At 42.0% G+C, this 19,095-nt stretch overlaps 1 protein-coding gene across 6 annotated transcripts in view; it reads right to left on the reverse strand.

Annotated features, from left to right (window-relative positions):
- Positions 1–19,095, reverse strand: part of LOC139754793 (NACHT and WD repeat domain-containing protein 2) — a 91,637-nt gene that overhangs the window by 40,270 nt on the left and 32,272 nt on the right. For 4 of the 6 annotated variants that reach the window (XM_071672607.1, XM_071672608.1, XM_071672605.1 and 1 more), the window contains 12 exons: positions 12,458–12,625; positions 11,899–12,125; positions 10,979–11,113; positions 10,141–10,311; positions 9,053–9,220; positions 8,372–8,499; positions 7,333–7,461; positions 6,513–6,618; positions 5,981–6,217; positions 4,992–5,129; positions 1,160–1,276; positions 195–324 (listed from right to left, as the gene is read on the reverse strand). In XM_071672607.1, the coding sequence (XP_071528708.1) occupies positions 195–324; positions 1,160–1,276; positions 4,992–5,129; positions 5,981–6,217; positions 6,513–6,618; positions 7,333–7,461; positions 8,372–8,499; positions 9,053–9,220; positions 10,141–10,311; positions 10,979–11,113; positions 11,899–12,125; positions 12,458–12,625 (1,854 nt within the window). The remainder of the gene's footprint in view (positions 1–194; positions 325–1,159; positions 1,277–4,991; positions 5,130–5,980; positions 6,218–6,512; positions 6,619–7,332; positions 7,462–8,371; positions 8,500–9,052; positions 9,221–10,140; positions 10,312–10,978; positions 11,114–11,898; positions 12,126–12,457; positions 12,626–19,095) is intronic. The other 2 variants (XM_071672609.1, XM_071672606.1) reach the window with 1 other exon arrangement.

Genomic DNA, 19,095 nt, shown 5'->3' on the forward strand with positions numbered 1-19,095 from the left:
TTCTGTATCAATATAGTTGTGGATACATGGAGAAGTCTAAGACAAGAAACTGTAAAGTTAGTGTACATGTGTTTTAGAAGATTGTCTGAAACAAAAGGAAGCTTAAGAATGGGGTCCCACGAGCGTAGAGCTCCCCTGTACATATTTCACAAGCAGGCAATCTTATCTCTGATGACACGCACAAACACACTCACCTGGTGGAGTACAGTGAACAAAGACCTTCTCAAGAACAGCCTCATCACAGGAGAGGATATCGATCATCTCAGAGTCTGAGAGGCCATGCTTAGCAGCTGTCAGGTAGCCCAGGGTGTGAGATACTTCAACCTGTTAGATACAAAAGTATGAGTTATTCCTATTTGTCCCATATCTTCTGCCTCCCTTTATCTATCTCAAAAATTTTTCTCATCTCACCATTTCCTTCACTTGTGTTTTATGCCACTTAGCCTCTAATCTCTGGTTTACAACAGTCTCTTTCTCACATGTAGTCCATCCTTGATATCTCATCATTTTTATCTCGCTCATCTCTCATATGCCACTCTCTGTATGCTGTCTGTCTCATAAGTGATTATGTCTGCAGCAATGCACTGAACATGCCAAGATGATATCAAACATGATTTTCCATAAGTCCAAAGAGAAAGATGGAAAGCTGAAATCTGCATAAGCAAAAAATATTAAAAAGAAAACTTGAAAACTTGAAAAATAGCTAAAAATATTCCAGATGAACTTTGCATTGATAATTGTGCAATATTGTGGCAGAAGAGAAAAACAGTAATGTTAATCAAGCAAGATATACTGTTAGCACTATGTGCTAGCCCTGCCTGATGGCAAAAATATCCTTGTGGGCAATTGCAGGTAGGTAGGTCCTATCCACTTTTGTCAGCTCTGTACTGCTCTCTACATCTTCCTCCTAGGTCTGTATTACCCTAAGCATCCTCCTGGTACCATCTACAAGATCTATATTGCCCTTTACACCCTCCTGTCATCATCTATTGTGTCTGTCATGTCGCCTAATCCCTTCTGCCACTATCTGCAGGGTCTGTGTTGCCCTCTTCACTTTCCTGCCACAATGTACTGGGTCTGTGTTGAACTCTAATCCCTCCTGCAACCATATATGAGGACCCTCCAGACACCATCTTGTCAATGTTTAACGAAGTCTTACCTGACCATATGCCTGTTCTGTTTCGTCAAAGACTACGTTGATCTGCTCCATCAGTGAGGGTTTGAGGGGCAGCTGGGGCTCTGACCCTGTCCACTGGCATGCCATCCGACCCACAATCTACCAAGGGCAACAACTCTTGAAGTCATCCATCATAATAAACTGCTTACACTAACTTCTTATACAAGCAAAAATAATGAGACTCTATAGGATGTCGCAGAAGCCCAGATTTAAGGCAATATTCACATTTACTTTCAGAAATGCTCATACTATTATGAACTGGCGTACACAACCCATGGGTATGTGTCTGGCAGTTCAGAATATACAGCTTGAACATTTGTTGAACTAAAAGAAAATAGTGAATTCAACTTTTGTGTCTAAACTTTTATCATGTATTACTGTAGACTCTGAGGGGAAGATACTGGCAAGAAATGTGTAATTAAATGATACAGCAAAACTCTACCAGGTAACAGTAATCATATATACCAGCAGGAGTGTACGATGATCTTTAAGTATGTCTTGAAACCTTTAGTCTCAAAAATGTTGTTCGCTGATGATACAGCGCTGGTGGCTGATTCATGTGAGAAACTGCAGAAGCTGGTGACTGAGTTTGGTAAAGTGTGTGGAAGAAGAAAGTTAAGAGTAAATGTGAATAAGAGCAAGGTTATTAGGTACAGTAGGGTTGAGGGTCAAGTCAATTGGGAGGTGAGTTTGAATGGAGAAAAACTGGAGGAAGTAAAGTGTTTTAGATATCTGGGAGTGGATCTGGCAGCGGATGGAACCATGGAAGCGGAAGTGGATCATAGGGTGGGGGAGGGGGCGAAAATTCTGGGGGCCTTGAAGAATGTGTGGAAGTCGAGAACATTATCTCGGAAAGCAAAAATGGGTATGTTTGAAGGAATAGTGGTTCCAACAATGTTGTATGGTTGCGAGGCGTGGGCTATGGATAGAGTTGTGCGCAGGAGGATGGATGTGCTGGAAATGAGATGTTTGAGGACAATGTGTGGTGTGAGGTGGTTTGATCGAGTGAGTAACGTAAGGGTAAGAGAGATGTGTGGAAATAAAAAGAGCGTGTTTGAGAGAGCAGAAGAGGGTGTTTTGAAGTGGTTTGGGCACATGGAGAGAATGAGTGAGGAAAGATTGACCAAGAGGATATATGTGTCGGAGTGGAGGGAACGAGGAGAAGAGGAGACCAAATTGGAGGTGGAAAGTGGAGTGAAAAGATTTTGTGTGATCGGGGCTGAACATGCAGGGGTGAAAGGAGGGAAGGATAGAGTGATTGGAGCGATGTGGTATACCGGGTTGACGTGCTGTCGTGGATTGAATCAAGCATGTGAAGCGTCTGGGAACAGGAAAGACTGTGTAGGTATGAAAATTTGCGTGTGTGGACGTATGTATATACATGTGTATGGGGGGTTGGCCTTTTCTTTACGTTCTGTGTTCCTTGCGCTAGCCTCGCAAACGCGGAGACAGCGACAAAGTAAATAAAAATATATAAAATATATATATATATATTTCTTTTCTTTTCTTTCAAACTACTTGCCATTTCCCGCGTTAGCAAGGTAGCGCTAAGAACAGAGGACTGGGCCTCTGAGGGAATATCCTCACCTGGCCTCCTTCTCTATTCCTTCTTTTGGAAAATTAAAAAAGAAAAAAAAAGAGAGGGGAGGATTTCCAGCCCCCCGCTCCCTCCCCTTTTAGTCACCTTCTATGACACGCAGGGAATACGCGGGAAGTAGTCTTTCTCCCCTATCCCCAGGGATAGATATGTATATACATGTGTATGTGGGTGGGCTGGGCCATTTCTCGTCTGTTTCCTTGCGCCACCCCACTGACGCAGAAGACGGCAATCAAGTATAATAAATAAATGTGAAGAAAAAAAATATAAGGTAAGGTTATTTAATGTATGTATGATTCATGGTGAGGTGCCTGAGGATTGGTGGAATGCTTGCATAGTGCCATTGTACAAAGGCAAAGGGGACCAAGGTGAGTGCTCAAATTACAGAGGTATAAGTTTGTTGAGTATTCCTGGGAAATTATATGGGAGGGTATTGATTGAGAGGGTGGAGGCATGTGCAGAGCATCAGACTGGGGAAGAGCAGTGTGGTTTCAGAAGTGGTAGAGGATGTGTGGATCAGGTGTTTGCTTTGAAAAATGTATGTGAGAAATACTTAGAAAAGCAAATGAAGTTGTATGTAGCATTTATGGATCTGGAGAAGGCATATGATAGAGTTGATAGAGATGCTCTGTGGAAGGTATTAAGAATATATGGTGTGGGAGGCAAGTTGTTAGAAGCAGTGAAAAGTTTTTATCGAGGATGTAAGGCATGTGTACGTGTAGGAAGAGAGGAAAGTGATTGGTTCTCAGTGAATGTAGGTTTGCGGCAGGGGTGTGTTATGTCTCCATGGCTGTTTAATTTGTTTATGGATGGGGTTGTTAGGGAGGTGAAAGCAACACAGTCACCCCCTTTCTTAATAAATTCAACTGCAATCACATCCAATCCTGCCCCCTTGCCGGATTTCATCTTCTGTAAGGCTTTCATCACCTCTTCTCTTTTCACCAAACCACTCTCCCTGTTTCTCTCACTTCGCATGCCATCCCGACCTAAACATCATACATCTGCCACTCTATCATCAAACACATTCAACAATGCTTCAAAATACTCATTCCATCTCCTCCTCACTCCATTACTACCTGTTATCACTTCCTCCTTGCCCTTTTCACTGATGTTCCCATTTGTTCTCTTGTCATTCCCACATTATCTACCGCCTTCCAAAAATCTTTTTATTCTCCGAAGTTTAATGATATTCTCTCACCCTAACTCTCATTTGCCCTCTTTTTCAATCCCTGCACCTTCTTGACCGGCCGCTTTCTCCTATACTACTAATCACTTGCACTGTTCCCTTTAAGTGCCGCCCAAATGCCCCCCCCCATCCCCTTTTCTCTTTCACTAGCAACTTTACTTCATCCCACCATTCACTACCCTTTGTAATCTGCCCATCTCCCATCTTTCGCATACCACATGCATCCCTTGCAAATACCACCAACTGCTTCCCTAAATACCTCCCATTCCTCACCCACTCCCCTCACTTCATTTGCTCTCACCCTTGCCATTCTACACTCCATCTCTTCTGGTATCCTTCACACAAGTCTCATTTCCCGGCACTTTTACTCTCACCACTCTCTTCTCTCCAACACTGTCTCCTCTTTTTCGAAAATCTAGCCTCCATAAGATAGTGACCAGACATCCCACCAGCTGCCTCTCTCAACACATTTACATCCAAAAGTCTATCTTTTACACGCCTATCGATTGGCATGTAATCTGATAATGCCCACTGACCAACTCTCTTACTCACATACTATATTTTTGTATATCTCTCTTTCTAAACCAGGTATTCCAATCACCAATCTTCTCTCAGCACAACTCCAAAAGCTCTTCACCATTTCGAGTGATATATGCCAGGGAACACGATGAGGCTGGTACAGGATTTCAACTATTACTACTGTAACAACCACTCCTACTGGTATTACAGTAGCAGCAGTAGTAGTAGTCTTCATGTTAGGTGATCACCTCAATGATGAGAGGAATGGTACACTCCAAGAGGTAGCATTCCAGGGCCATGTAACACCGGTGCTTACTTCATCACAGAGAATGATGGGGCACTTCTGGATGTCTTACCTGGACGTAGAGCAGAAGGGGACACTCATGAATGTCTTAACTCAAGACCAGTAGGAGGGACTTCAGGATGTCAAACCTTGATACTGAGTGGGAGGAGACACTCCTGGATGTCTTACCTGTACATAGAGCATGATGTGACACTCGTGGATGTCTTACCTCGACGTAGAGCGGGAGGGGACACTCCTGGATGTTTCTGCTGACGAGTTCTCTCTGCTCCTTGTTGACACTGCGGTGGTGCTGCTTCAGGATACCCTCGAACTTGTTGTACCCTTCATCGATGGTGAGCGGTGGGATCTGCAAAAAGGAGAACTCTCTTTTTCTCTTTCTCACTCTCCAACAGCATGGGCACTTGCTCTCTCTAAAGGACATGCGCTTCCTCCATCAAAACAAACACACACTTCATCAGGATCAACTCACTCCATCATGATGTGCATCCACTCCATCATGATATACACACTCACTCCATCATGAGCTGTAATCACGCCATTATCATGCCAGTAGTACAAGTAAGACATTACCATAGCGACAACACAGAATGACAGTAAACATAATTAAGTGCTAAATAATAATCTGTTCACACTAGCTCTACCTACTTATCATGATTTAGAAAACAAAAGACTGTAGATGATCTAACCAAAGTTAAGTCAAATTTGATAGAGACTTACTAAATTTACTGAGAACTGAACCAACTTTTTCATAAGCTTGTCATGTTGTCTACCAATCACACAGACTTTAGTTATAGCTGACAATACAGAGCATCCAGGTCTGGAATCTTTATATAATTTGCTGTGTAACAGAACAAATTATTGTCAAGATGGTCAAAAGTAAAAATTTTCCACCCTAGAGAATATTATATTGAATAGTTATAACTTATCTTAATCATGTTTAAAAACGGAAAATACGTGACTACATCAATATTATGAAATACAACGATTGTTGTTTGTTGTTTGAAATTAAACCTCCCTTCAACTCTGGAGGTGCGGGTCCTATGCTCTAGAGCGGTCCGCCGGTGGTGAGGGACCTAGGGCGTTGGGCTTGTTATCCCACCCAGCCCCCATGAGAGCTAGGTTCCCTCTCAATATAACGAGGTGTGAGGTACCTTCAGGAAGCTAGGGAGTGAGGTGGTTAAGGATGTTAGTAGTTACCTTCAGGAAGCAGGCGCGGTCCTCGATGATGCTCTGTAGGAGGGTCATCTGTGGGGAGTCATCTCGTACAGTCATTATGAGCTTGACGTGTTCCGGCAACTCCCGGGGCACCCACTCCAGCGACGTCGACCCATAGCTCTTGACTTGGTCGATTCCGTCGATCATGATCACCAGAGGACGCAGTTTGCACGCCTTCGACCATACGTGCACCAGGAACGCTGACATGTGACGGACGCCCTACACACACACCGCGGACCAAATGTTACAAGACCTTGAGACCTTCACGTTAACTGCCTAGGTAATGCAGTGGCCAGATTTTGATGTTCAGTTTTCAAGCTATTGGTTCAGCAAACATAACTAAATATACACATTACAGTATAGCTGATAATATTTAGACAGTTTTTAGCTGGGCAAATCGACATCAAGGACATTAACGATGTCTTGCGTAAAAAACTTCTAACAAACAGGATCAAGCTAGGTAAATGTGCAAGAGGTCTTTGCAGAGATCGCTGACCACTGCAGACATGCTCACCTTGGCGGCCTCAGCTCGGTGTTCGCCGAAGAGAGCACAGCATTGCTCAGCTATGGACCGGAGGACCTGCTCAGTAGTGGACGAACCCGGGGTCAGACCCACGAACCTGCCAGAGAGATCAATCTTACTGCCTGTCTCACGCCTCCTGGTGTCTGCTCACTGTAGCTTCACCTTATCACATGTCATTAAAAATCTATACGTCATATGTGATGCCTCACAGCACTTCCTACAGAGAATGACTCATCCACCTTCATCTTCATGCACGTACCTAAAATACATCATACATCACTAGTACTAAAACTACAGACCCAAAAGATGATCGTGTATTACAGCTCGGCACATCAGGTGCAGCTCCCACTTATACCATGAAAACAGATAACTCATACATTCTCTAATATCTCATAACGCTAGCCAAAGAACCCTTTACATAACACACCATAACATACCTCTAACACTTCTAGAACTATAATGCGACATGTCAGATTTTCGTCCTTTACAACTCAAATGAACAATTTTGAAGAGAAATCAAAGCGTAATCTGCCCTCTCAAGTAATATAGTGCTCGGTTCTGGAGCATGAAAGAATGTTGGGGATAGTGTTACCTAACAGCACTTACTACCATTTGCCCTCCCAACTTTCATCACCAACCTCAACAATCGTACACCAGGAGCCCTGACACCTTACATTACCAGTCTCAACATCTTAACACCATTAGCTCTAACACCTCCTTATACCACATCACAAGCACGTCTTCCCACTAGTGCCAGCAGCCTCTGGTGGCGCTAGTGTCAGCAACACCTGGAGGATGACTTGCGCCTCACCTGACGACGAGGGGCACGTCCACCAGCCACTCACAGCACCTTTCCATGGCCTTGGCGATGAGAGAGGACTTGCCGCAACCAACCTCCCCGTGCATGATGAGAGGCACACACGAGTCGTTGTTCAGGTACCTGAGAAACGTACAGGCGTTACAGACGGCCCTAAGTGGTGACCACACCTGAGACACAATTTTGAAACCTGCCCATCAACAAAGACTTACAAAGTCAAAAGGATTTGTGTAAATCATTCATCAATAACTTGTCCAGGAGCAAACAACGTACAGAGGCAGAAGGGTCGAGTGAGGTTCATACATTGTTTTAACCACTTTGAACAGTAAGTGATACAATGAATCAACAGTGTACATGAACTTTAATAATACATTAATAATAAAGACACCAATCTAACATGATATCAATATATCAATATACGATCATTATGTTGGTGAAACAGGTCTGGCATTATCTTAACAGATGTCTCCCGCACAACAAAACACAAAGGTGAGATCCGACACTTAGTTTTACAGTTATAAACTGTAGTCCAATGTAAACTTGCCCCATCTTTTGAATGGCATTTTGAAGAAAAAAACAAAATGTCTCATTATGAATCTAGGTAAAATAATATTGATGATAATTCTTCACAACCAGAGTTCCATCAGGTACAAGGGTTCAATTGCTTCAAACTTCCTCCTAAAATTTGAAAGGATATATATATATATATATATATATATATATATATATATATATATATATATATATATATATATATATATATATATATATATATATACTACAGAAAGAGATCACATGTTAGGTGGGAGGGAGAGCTGGCTTAATGGACAGGCTCACATGGGAAAGACGTTGAAAAGCAGCAAAGAAGTGGAAAAAAACTGGCAAGTTTAGACATCAGTCCCTTCCGTTTATTACAAAAATGGGGAGGACACCATTAGTTTCCCATGAGCCTAAGCCCTTCTTATTCTGCACGGTGACGTGATGGTGACCAGGCAACGATACGGCCTAGGAGAGAGTGAGCGATGCCTCTCACCTTCTGATCTTGGTGAGGAGTTCCTGTCTGCCCTGGAAGTTCTTGTAGCGAAACTGGCACATGAGGGACTGCTGCATCAGTTCATGGAAGAGCCGCTTTTCGATCCCTAGGTATGTCTTCAGCTCCTCCTGCCGAAGGAGGAGACCTTAGTACCTCTGTATGGCTGATTAACAGTGACCACAGTACGCAGCAGAAATGGTATACATATACGGTATATATATATATATATATATATATATATATATATATATATATATATATATATATATATATATATATATATATATATATATAAATTTACATGTCATGGGCACATGCATGTCTACACTTGAGGCCATATTGAATGAAGTATAGGATAGAGTATTGGAAAATATAGCCCAGTAAAACAGGAATATATCTGAGCTCCTATGGTGTTTGTAGACTCGAGTTTTACAGATGAAACAGTACTATATGGCAATAATGTTGATGACAGCGTCACCAAGTCACGGCAAAAATCTTGACAGCGTCACCAAGTCATGGCAAGAACGTTGATGACAGCGTCAACAAGTCATGGCAAGAATGTTGATGACAGCGTCACCAAGTCATGGCAAGAATGTTGATGACAGCGTCACCAAGTCATGGCAAGAATGTTAATGACAGCGTCACCAAGTCGTGTGGTGTAAGATGGTGTGGTAGACTGACCTTGGTCTCATCCTCTTCGATGATGCCGTCGATGATGGAGATCAGGAGGGGCGAGATCTGTGCACACAGGTCCTCCACAAACTGGGCGTGTTCCGGCACCTCGGGATTCATACCTGAATTGTGCCACTTGACGCGAAACTTGAGCATCCGGATCTCGTCCAGTCGTTCCTGGTGGGGTTGTGGAAAGTAGACAAGTCGTATGAAGCGAGGTCTCACACAGCCCAGAAATTTAGCAATATATTGTGCAGACGACTACTACCACTACACACACACACACACACATACACACACACACACGAGATGGGCCCAACAAAGTGTAAAACTCACACACTGATCATGGCACTAATATTCACCACCTAATTACTTAAATAATTAACCTAGTTGTAAGTTTTTGACAAGATTCTCATTCTGTATGCTTAATAGTACCTATAACAAGATTTAATGGGAATGAGTTAGGGTGAAGAGGAAGGCGGGATCCGTGATTATCACAAGAGCTTTAAGTGATGGGTGTCGGGTAGAATGAAATTTTAGCGCAGTTGCTGCAATCGAACAAAGTGCTGGTAGTATTTTGAGAGGGTTATAAGGAAGCTAATAAAGAGAGGGAAATAAAGGAAAGGTGAATAAGATGGACGAAAAAGTGGTCAACTGTGAAGAAAAAATAAAAATTGGGAAAGTAGCGGCAAAACAAAATGATGAAAAGAAAAAGGGTTAGGAAGAAATCAGGTGAAGAGCCATAGATCTTCATCTTCGAAAAATGTTTTTTATTTTTCTACCACACCAATGCATAAGTTTACCTTCTCTTCCACTGACGATTGTTGTATTAACAAGGATGATACTGGCGGCTGTTATAATACAGGAAAGTATAACTAGGAACAGGCTTGGCCTATCAAAGTAAAAGTAACTGCATTAAACATGCGGAGAATATCTAGTAGAACAGTAATCAAGGGAAAATTGAGTGGCTTAAGTGAGTGTTGTGTGTGAAAAGGAATTTCATAATTCAAGAATAAGAGAACAGCAATATATGTGTGTAAGAGGCGGGACAATATTTGTTGTTGTTCCACTCAGATTACAGACGGGTCACCACGCACCTTCAGTTCGCTCTGTAGAATATCCAGCCGCTTTTTACTCTCAGGTTCGACGGCGACATAGACCTTGCCCTGCGCCGGTATGTTGTGGGAGGGGAAGTGGGTGAACTTGCGGCAGATCCAGAGGCAGTGCTTGGCGCTCTCCTGGTTCATGAAGACGCTCTGCTTGATCTCCTGAAGGGGTCGTCAACACACGGGGGGATGAACGGCACATATCATCATCATGTCTTACGAGACGGAACCTCAAGTAAATCATTAACATATAGCAATGGTATGAGCTCGTATACTATTCTTGAAGAAGTCATATGTCCGCTTTTTTAGATGTCTCCCATGTTATAGTTCTTCCTCTGGCGTCAAGGCACAACAGACCCGTACCTCATGTGGGTTTCTTACTCGTGTTTTAAATTGCGAATGTGTAGACTGGCTGCCCTCGTGACCCAGTGGAAGTGTCTGGTACATCCAATTTGTTAGACACATTTCTCGTGTACTTTCTCATCTTTTTCGTCATGAAAGATGAATGTTCTGCAACACTTCCTTTTAGTTTTTCTGATCATATCCTAAGAATATTTCAGTGGCACAAAGGAATTAATCTTTAATCCTTTCTTAAATGTCATGTCTATGTTTTATCTATCGTCTATATACCATTTCACGTGTACCACTGCCTATTACCCATTGTCTATTCTACGGTCAAGCCAACTGTCCATATCTTAGTGTCTATGTCCTATCGTGACTGTCATATCATCCAGGTCTTAATGTTCATAATTCATCATTCATGTTTTATCATCCATATCATATTCTCCATACCTAACCAGCTGCATGACGTACCAGCTGCATGACCCACCTGCTCCATGACGGTAGAGAGGTATTTCTCCTTCTGTTCCTGGTTGAACACCATCCGCATCAAGGTCATCATCTTCTTGACCTCGTTGCTCCAGTCCTGGACGGCTTCCTGGTGTAGGCTGGCGCTGTTGCTATCCTGAACACCATCAGGAGGATAACAGGATGGTACAGGATACCAACAATATATATATATATATATATATATATATATATATATATATATATATATATATATATATTTCTTTTTCTTTCAAACTATTCGCCATTTCCCGCGTTAGCGAGGTAGCGTTAAGAACAGAGAACTGGGCCTTTGAGGGAATATCCTCACCTGGCCCCCTTCTCTGTTCCTTCTTTTGGAAAATTAAAAAAAAAAATAATGAGAGGGGAGGATTTCCAGCCCCCCGCTCTCTCCCCTTTTAGTCGCCTTCTACGACACGCAGAGAATACGTGGTAAGTATTCTTTCTCCCCTATCCCCAGGGATATATATATATTATATATATATATATATATATATATATATATATATATATATATATATATATATATATATATAGTAGTTTGAAAGAAAAGAAATATTACTCTATGAAATATGCCAATTGGAAATTTAAACGCCTAAATCTTTGATTTAAGTCTGTATCAGACGTAAGGACCTATTATGTGAATCTTACTTTCAGTAGTACATGATGCGCGTGTAATGTAATGATGCTAACCACAGCATTATAATGGTTTATGAGCTTTTCCATTCGCGTTTGGATGATGTATTTAAGTGACTAAATGTGTAAACCTTTGTTTAAGGTCTTCAGATACACTGTACATCATTAAATCTCTTCGGAAGACGTTGCACAAAAGAATGAGGGATTCTAATCTACGAACTGCTTACTGGATCAACAATATGGTATAAAACGAAGCGATGGCTTTACCTTAATGTTTGGTATGAAGGTACTGATCGGTTGGAGCTTGTAACATGGGGGTTGGGCGTTCTCATCCCAGTGGTACCACTTCCAGAAGAGCTCCCGGTCCGTGTCCAGCTCCATGGCAGAGATTGCCTGGTCGAAGTCCGGACCCTCGATGACCCGGGGTAACAGGGCGTTGCCGAAGGTCTCGTTCAAGAAGACGACAGTGACGATGTGCGAGTCCCGGGCCTGGGCTGTGGATGGGGGGTGGCGGGGGGTGGGGGGGAAGCAGAGTGTTTGATGTCTCATTATTGGCTCGTTTTACCTCGCTAACACCCCCCTCCTCCTCCCCAACACAGCACAATCACTCACCGCAACATCCCTCCAGTATATTTGAAAGGCGTCAAGCGCAGCCCGTAATACCTCATTATGATTGTTCAAGATATATTCTATATACAAGCGGATTTACTGATCTAAATATCCAATCTTTCAGAATCAAACAAACAGTTCACTACGAAGCAGAGAGAGAGAGAGAGAGAGAGAGAGAGAGAGAGAGAGAGGAGAGAGAGAGAGAGAGAGAACTTACTGGTGAGCTGTCCGAGGCAGAGTTCCTTAAAGGAGTGGTCGTTGAGGTGTTCATCCGCAATGCCCCAGTGCAGGTCCACGATGTTCAGTTCGTAACCCTTCTCCATGCAGTACAGGCGCAGCTTTGGATACACATGTTCCATCAGTGCTGACCGCTCCATGATGGTGTCTGTCCACAAGAATCAAGGTAAACTACTCATAAGGGGGTATACCTGAGTGCACCTACACCTCCAATATGGTTTCTGCCTTCACATACAAAAGTATATTAGTCGACTGAGTAGCTATGTAAACTACAACTTCAGGATGGTGTCTACCCACGAGAATCAAGGTAAACAACTCGTCTGAGAGTATACTTGAGTCTACCGACCATGCCACCTTCATCTTTCCATCTCAAATACTTTGGACTTTACAGTATCTTTTTCCAGGACTAAACACTAAACATTTTACACAAAATTTCCCAATGAATATCATATATGACGGCAATACACTCATCACTAATACACACCACCATTTTCTCTTATCAAAATGGTATGAGCACATTGTATTACAATTAGTAACTTGAATTTACAGAATATATGCTAGACTGACGTCATTTGGGAAATACGATCTTTCATCCCCGTACCACGTATGTAGATTGGCCGCTTAACGAAGAATTGAGGCCAATGGAGGAGCGAGACCGACGTCGGGCTAGGCTACGTACGTCTCGAGTGTTTTGGCTTAAGTCCTGGTCTACAGTATGTGAGGAGGAATTAAGAGGGAGTCAAGGGGCTTCATGTATTGATATACAACCTAAACACTCCCCAAGTGCACGCTAAAGGAAGGATATAAAGTGATCAGATGTTCTTCCTGATATAACTCTATAGCTGCTTTGGCGTCCACACACCGTGACTCTGACAATCAACATCAGGCTTCGCGAGATGAACAGCCGTGGGTGACAGTATATATATCGGCTGTAAGGCCTCTCGGGGTCGCCCAGAGTCATACAGTGGAGGACGACATGCTAGCACATTAAACGTATGAAATCGCGTCTTACTATCAGACATGCGGGACAGTCGGCCAAGATCCATGCTACGCATCCTCGTAGTACCAGCTCTAGCAGAATTTCTCAAAGTAAACAAATTGAGAATACGAGTACAAGTCTGCCACAGGCGTTCCATTTCTGCTACATGAGTGAAGCAGACATGTTTCTACTGCATGAATAAATCAGATACGATTTTCTGGCTGTCTGAACGTTCCCGTCACAACAAAGGATATTCTATAACAAAGTTTGATGACTACGAATAGAGGGCATCTGTATGATCACCAATAAACAGATAATCTATATTTACTTGACCTTATGAGCAAGGAACGAGAGGAACCACGCCAGGTACCTTGTTACAGCTTCACATGCCCTGGTTCAGTCCATTCTCAATATGTCGACCCCCAGTATGTTAAATCGTTCCAACTCGCTTTATCACGTGCACGCCTTTCATCCTCCTGCATGCTCAGGCCCCGGTTGCTCAAACTCTTTACTCCATCCTTCCACCTCCAATCTGCTCTCCTCGTTCTCCTTTTTCCCCTCCACTTATGACACATATATCCTCTTTTTCAACATTTTCTCAGGCATTCTTGCCATATGTCCAAAGCATTTCAGTACACCTTCTGCTCTCTCACCTTCCTTATGACTCACTTCCGCTTCCATGGTTCCACTCCCCGCAATGTCCACTCCCAGATATCTAAAACACTTCACTTCCTCTATTTTTTTCTCTTCAAAATCACACCTCAACTAACCTGTCCCTTAACTCTGCTAAACCTAATGACCTTGCTTTTATTCAAACACATTTAACCTCAACTCCCCCATGTCTTACACTCTTCCAAATGCCACATATAAACACATATGTTTTTTTAAGCATTTCTCACACACGTTCTTTAAAACAAACGCCTGATCCTTTACCACTTCTGAAACAACACTGCTCCTCCCCAATCTGATGTTCTGTACATGCCTTAACCCTCTCAATCAATACCCTCCCATACAACTTACCAGGTATACTAAACAAACTTATATCTCTGTAGTTTGAACACTCTCTTTTATTCCCTTGCCTTTATACAATGGCACTATACATGCATTCCGCTTTAACCTCACCATGACCCATAAAAATATTCCTTACCAACCAATCAACAGCACAGGCAGTCCCTTTCTTAATAAATTCAGCAGCATTACCATCCACTACAGCCGCTTTGCCACATTCCATCTTAAGTAGGGTTTTCATTACCTCCTCTCTTTTCACCAAACCACTCTCCCTGACTCTCTCACTTCGCATACCACCCCAACCAAAACACCTTACATCTGACACACGAACATCTTTTATTTCCTCAGAGGAGGAGAGTCTCGTTTTTTAGTTTTGTATTAAATTATTCATTTCTTACACCTTTCATTTTTTTTTTCAACCAGATACAAGCAGAGGGAGCTGAGGGAAGGTTGACGTACAGAGATATAGGCAACTTTGAATGAATACGTAACGCCATCACAAACTAAGAACTGTAGAATGTTATAATCTTATGTGGAGAACAAAAATGATGATGAAATATCCGCCAAGATTAAATGAATTTCGAATACGTGAAACTAATTTGCTATGGATTCAGAATACACGAAAGTGTTTTGTTTGACCTTCGTAGTGGTAGTTGTGTGTTACTGTGGAGAGGGGGCGTCAGAGGCGAGCTTCACAAGAGGCGACTGTTGTGGGTGTACGACCGCTTGACACGCAGGTCAAGGAAATCTTAACCTTATGCCAGGTCAAACCACCCCGGCTCTTACCTAACTCCTTACTTACTCCAAAAGGTTCCTCTTTTTTTTCCCACCGTACATATCTTGCATGCTAGGTTAGCTTCAGTCATATGTGAGACACCTGTCACCTCTGACCAATGTTACATCGTATTATCATAATAGAAAAACCATGAGAATAATATTCTTAGCACGAGAAACAGCATGACTTTGTGGTGTGTAAGAACTGGCTTGTAAACCTATTACAATCGACCGCTGGATTTATATATTATATAATTCATATAATGTGGTCCAATGTATATATATATATATATATATATATATATATATATATATATATATATATATATATATATATATATATACAAGGTTTCGTGGTGTAGTGATTTGTGTCGGGAACCATGATTCACTCACGGGCCTGCCCAGGTTCGAATAGTGGGCGCGGCAATCAGCCCACAGCTAACCCAATTATTTGTTCCCCTCTAAGGGCTGGGAGATTTAAGGGCACCTGGAGACATACGCATGTGAGTGAAGACACGGTATATACGCAAGGTTAAGAAGAGACGGGGCAACAAGTGTAAAACCCTTTTCCTGAAACACACAGTCAGTAATCACACACAAAAACACATACACAGTCACATACATGATACAACACTGGATCAAGCTATAATCCGTTACATATCACGTTAGAAATGACTGTCGAATCAATACCTCGACGCTTATTATTATTCGTCAGGCTGGCCCGTTGCACGTAAATATTACATGAGCGAATCACTTAACATGCCACACAGGTCCAGGGGTGAGCTAGGTTGACACAGGGCCCGCTCCTGTCAGGCTCTGGCTTTACTAAAAGCACATAATCGGCTTGAAGTGGCAGTGTCCTGTCATTTCGAGCAAGCGTTTCAAACCATTCACAGTTTCGTCCTAACGAGATTAAAAATCTTAAATTTCTATGATTAAGGACCAACTATGATTACTAGTGGCATGATATGACAGCACAAAAGTTAGCATGCTTCGAATGATGACAGGTTTGCCTCTCAACGGAAAGACTGACTATCAGGTTCTGTACAAGGATCTTCAGAGCGCAGTTCCGGAATCGCTGTGGCACACACAGACCCTGCCAACCATGGAGTTGCCAACGCTCAACACAATATATGCGGGATGTGGTGGTCCGTCCGACGCTGCACGACCTAGCCAAACGAGGAGGCATGGCAGGCAAGCAGCCAATCCTTGAAGCAGAAGCTAAAGTAATATCTACATATGACATAAAAAAATCATTTATTTTCATGAGTTCAACAGAAAATAATCATATCTAAAAATAAAGGGTTTCACTCCTAGCGCAGCACACCAGCAGGAACCATGAATGGCCAAAAAAAACTTTGCATACATACCCAAAATGGTCCTGAATCAGTTTTTTTTGAAATTCTCCTAAATATTCAATAAAACGGTAAAATGCAAAACGTATACCTATTATACTCGTATTATATACATTTATCTACCGCTCCATTCAATTCTATTCCGCTCTAGTTTACGCAGAATAGATCACGTAATTAAAGCCCATTCAATCTTTCTCACATACATATATCGTCAGCTGAATGAGGTCCTGTGTTTAGCGAATATGTACTTCCAAACTAGTATCAACTATTTATCTTGCACGCAAGATGGCTCGTCAGGTAAGACCCACGTCGCACTATGCACACGTCCACCGTCACAAACACGCGAACACGACACTACACTCTGGCAAAAACTGTTTCTCTGACATCCTCATCTATTATAAACTTGACGCCATGGAATTCTCTCATTGCATGTGTCCATCGCTTCCGGGATCTACCTTTCCCCCTCCAGTTATACTTGTACATATACCTTCGTCACTAACCTACCCTGTGCCACGTATCTACCACAACAATATCATCTTAAAGGATATTGCATCCTTGAGCCTATTTCATAAGCGTCAGTACCACACTACGGGCGCACACCATCCAACGCGAGGCAAATATTTCGTATAGATTCTTCAGCAAGTATCAAGTATTATACTGATATCCCTTTACACGAATTTCCATTGTTCTCTTTCTGAGAGGCATTTCTTACAGTGTCGGTATCGGAATTTATGTCTAATATAGATATAAATATACATCCAAAATAAAGGATAGGTCTTTATACACATACCCTAAAATCATATTCCGAATAGTCCCCCCCCCCCTCTCTCTCTCTCTCTCTCAGGTAGAAAGGTACAAGTTAAAGGCTATATTTTAGTTGGTGTAGGGCGGGATGGTGCGGGACCCGTGTCGCTGCTGGTCCTGTAGGTCAGGGGTCAACATTCTCTCCTCCGTTCCACTTAGCCTTACCCTTGTTTCGCCTCGTTTTCACACAATTCTGCTTCGTTTTTCCTTTGCTAGATTATCTTAAGCAGATAAATAAAGACGATGCAAATGACTACCTTATGGGTTGTATAATAAATTCATATCATTATCTACATGACTTTTACTTAAAGTTCATATAACTAAAGACAGAATGACAGAACGTATAATTACACCAAAGGTTTTTTCCAGATACCTTAAAATCAGTTCATTTTGGGAAAGGTAAGTAATCATTAGCTACATTCTTCTATCGTGAGTACCTCTGGATGTTGTATGATCGGGTAATGTCGGTTAAGACCTGCGTGCAGAATTATACAATGGAACAAGAAAGAAAAAAGAATTCAAACAGAAGCAGGCTAGTGAGTCCTTTCGATGCTGTTTGCGATAATGGAAGACACCGGCAACTCACCGATTTGCTTAGTGAGAGAGGGAAAGCAATACAAATGTTTTCAGGAGAAATATTTACGAAACTTCATGTAACTAAGGAGTCGCAACGTCAGTCGTGGACATGGAGCGAATTTGTAGATTCTATTCTTAAACGAATCTGTGGCGTTGCTTTCAATCACACTTAACTGGTAAATCATTCCATATTGTAATGATCATGTTGGAGAGAAACTTCGCCTCGTTCGACGTAAAACGTCTGCTCAAGAGCTCGTATCCATTACTACGAGTGAAATCTGGGAGATCAAGCCTTAAGTAGCTGCTATGATCGAGATTATCGTAAACTTTGATAACCTCAAGTACCCGCATCATATCAACTCAACCTTCTCTTTTCTAAGTAAATCTGAATCGTTTAGTAGGTTATCATGGGACTTGTTTCTCAGTCCGCCATCACCTTGGAAGCTCGACGCTTTACTCTCTCCATTATTTATTTCTTTTCTAGTAAGATGACCAGAAGTGAAAACAATATTCAAGATGGAGATGCACTGTAAAGAGTATTATTTCCCTAGACTTAAATTCTACAGCCCTACCTACGAATCCAAGAATTTTGTTCGCATTTTTCAAAGGTTTTGAGCACTGCTTACTTGCCGTTACGTCACTATGTTATTGCACGTAAGTCTTTTTCTTATTCTCTTTTTGTAGTTTAACAGAATTCAATCTGTAGCTTGTCTTCTTGTTTTTACTATCTAAACGTAAAACTTTGCACTTACGAATATTATAACTAATTTGTCACCAATGAGCCCAGTCCATCAGTTTACCTTAAGTCAATCTAAGCTGTAGATTTATTTCGCAGTTTCATCTGCGATTTTTTTTTATATCTTACAATGTAGTTCATTACCAATATCATTAATATGTATGACAAAGAAAACAGATCCCAATACTTTTCCCAGTGGCACATCACTTGTCACAGCTAACCATACTGAGACTTCACCATTATTCACCACTCTGTTTACGGCCAATCAACCAATTCCCTAACCACGGAGTACATCATTTTAGCATGAAACTTAATTTTTGTCAGTAACCGTTGACGCGGAGCTTCAGCTTTTTGCATATCCAAGTAGTGAAATCCGGGTGACTGGA

The sequence above is a fragment of the Panulirus ornatus genome, chromosome 17 (assembly GCF_036320965.1).
Source record: "Panulirus ornatus isolate Po-2019 chromosome 17, ASM3632096v1, whole genome shotgun sequence".
Classification (NCBI taxonomy): Eukaryota; Metazoa; Arthropoda; class Malacostraca; order Decapoda; family Palinuridae; genus Panulirus; species Panulirus ornatus.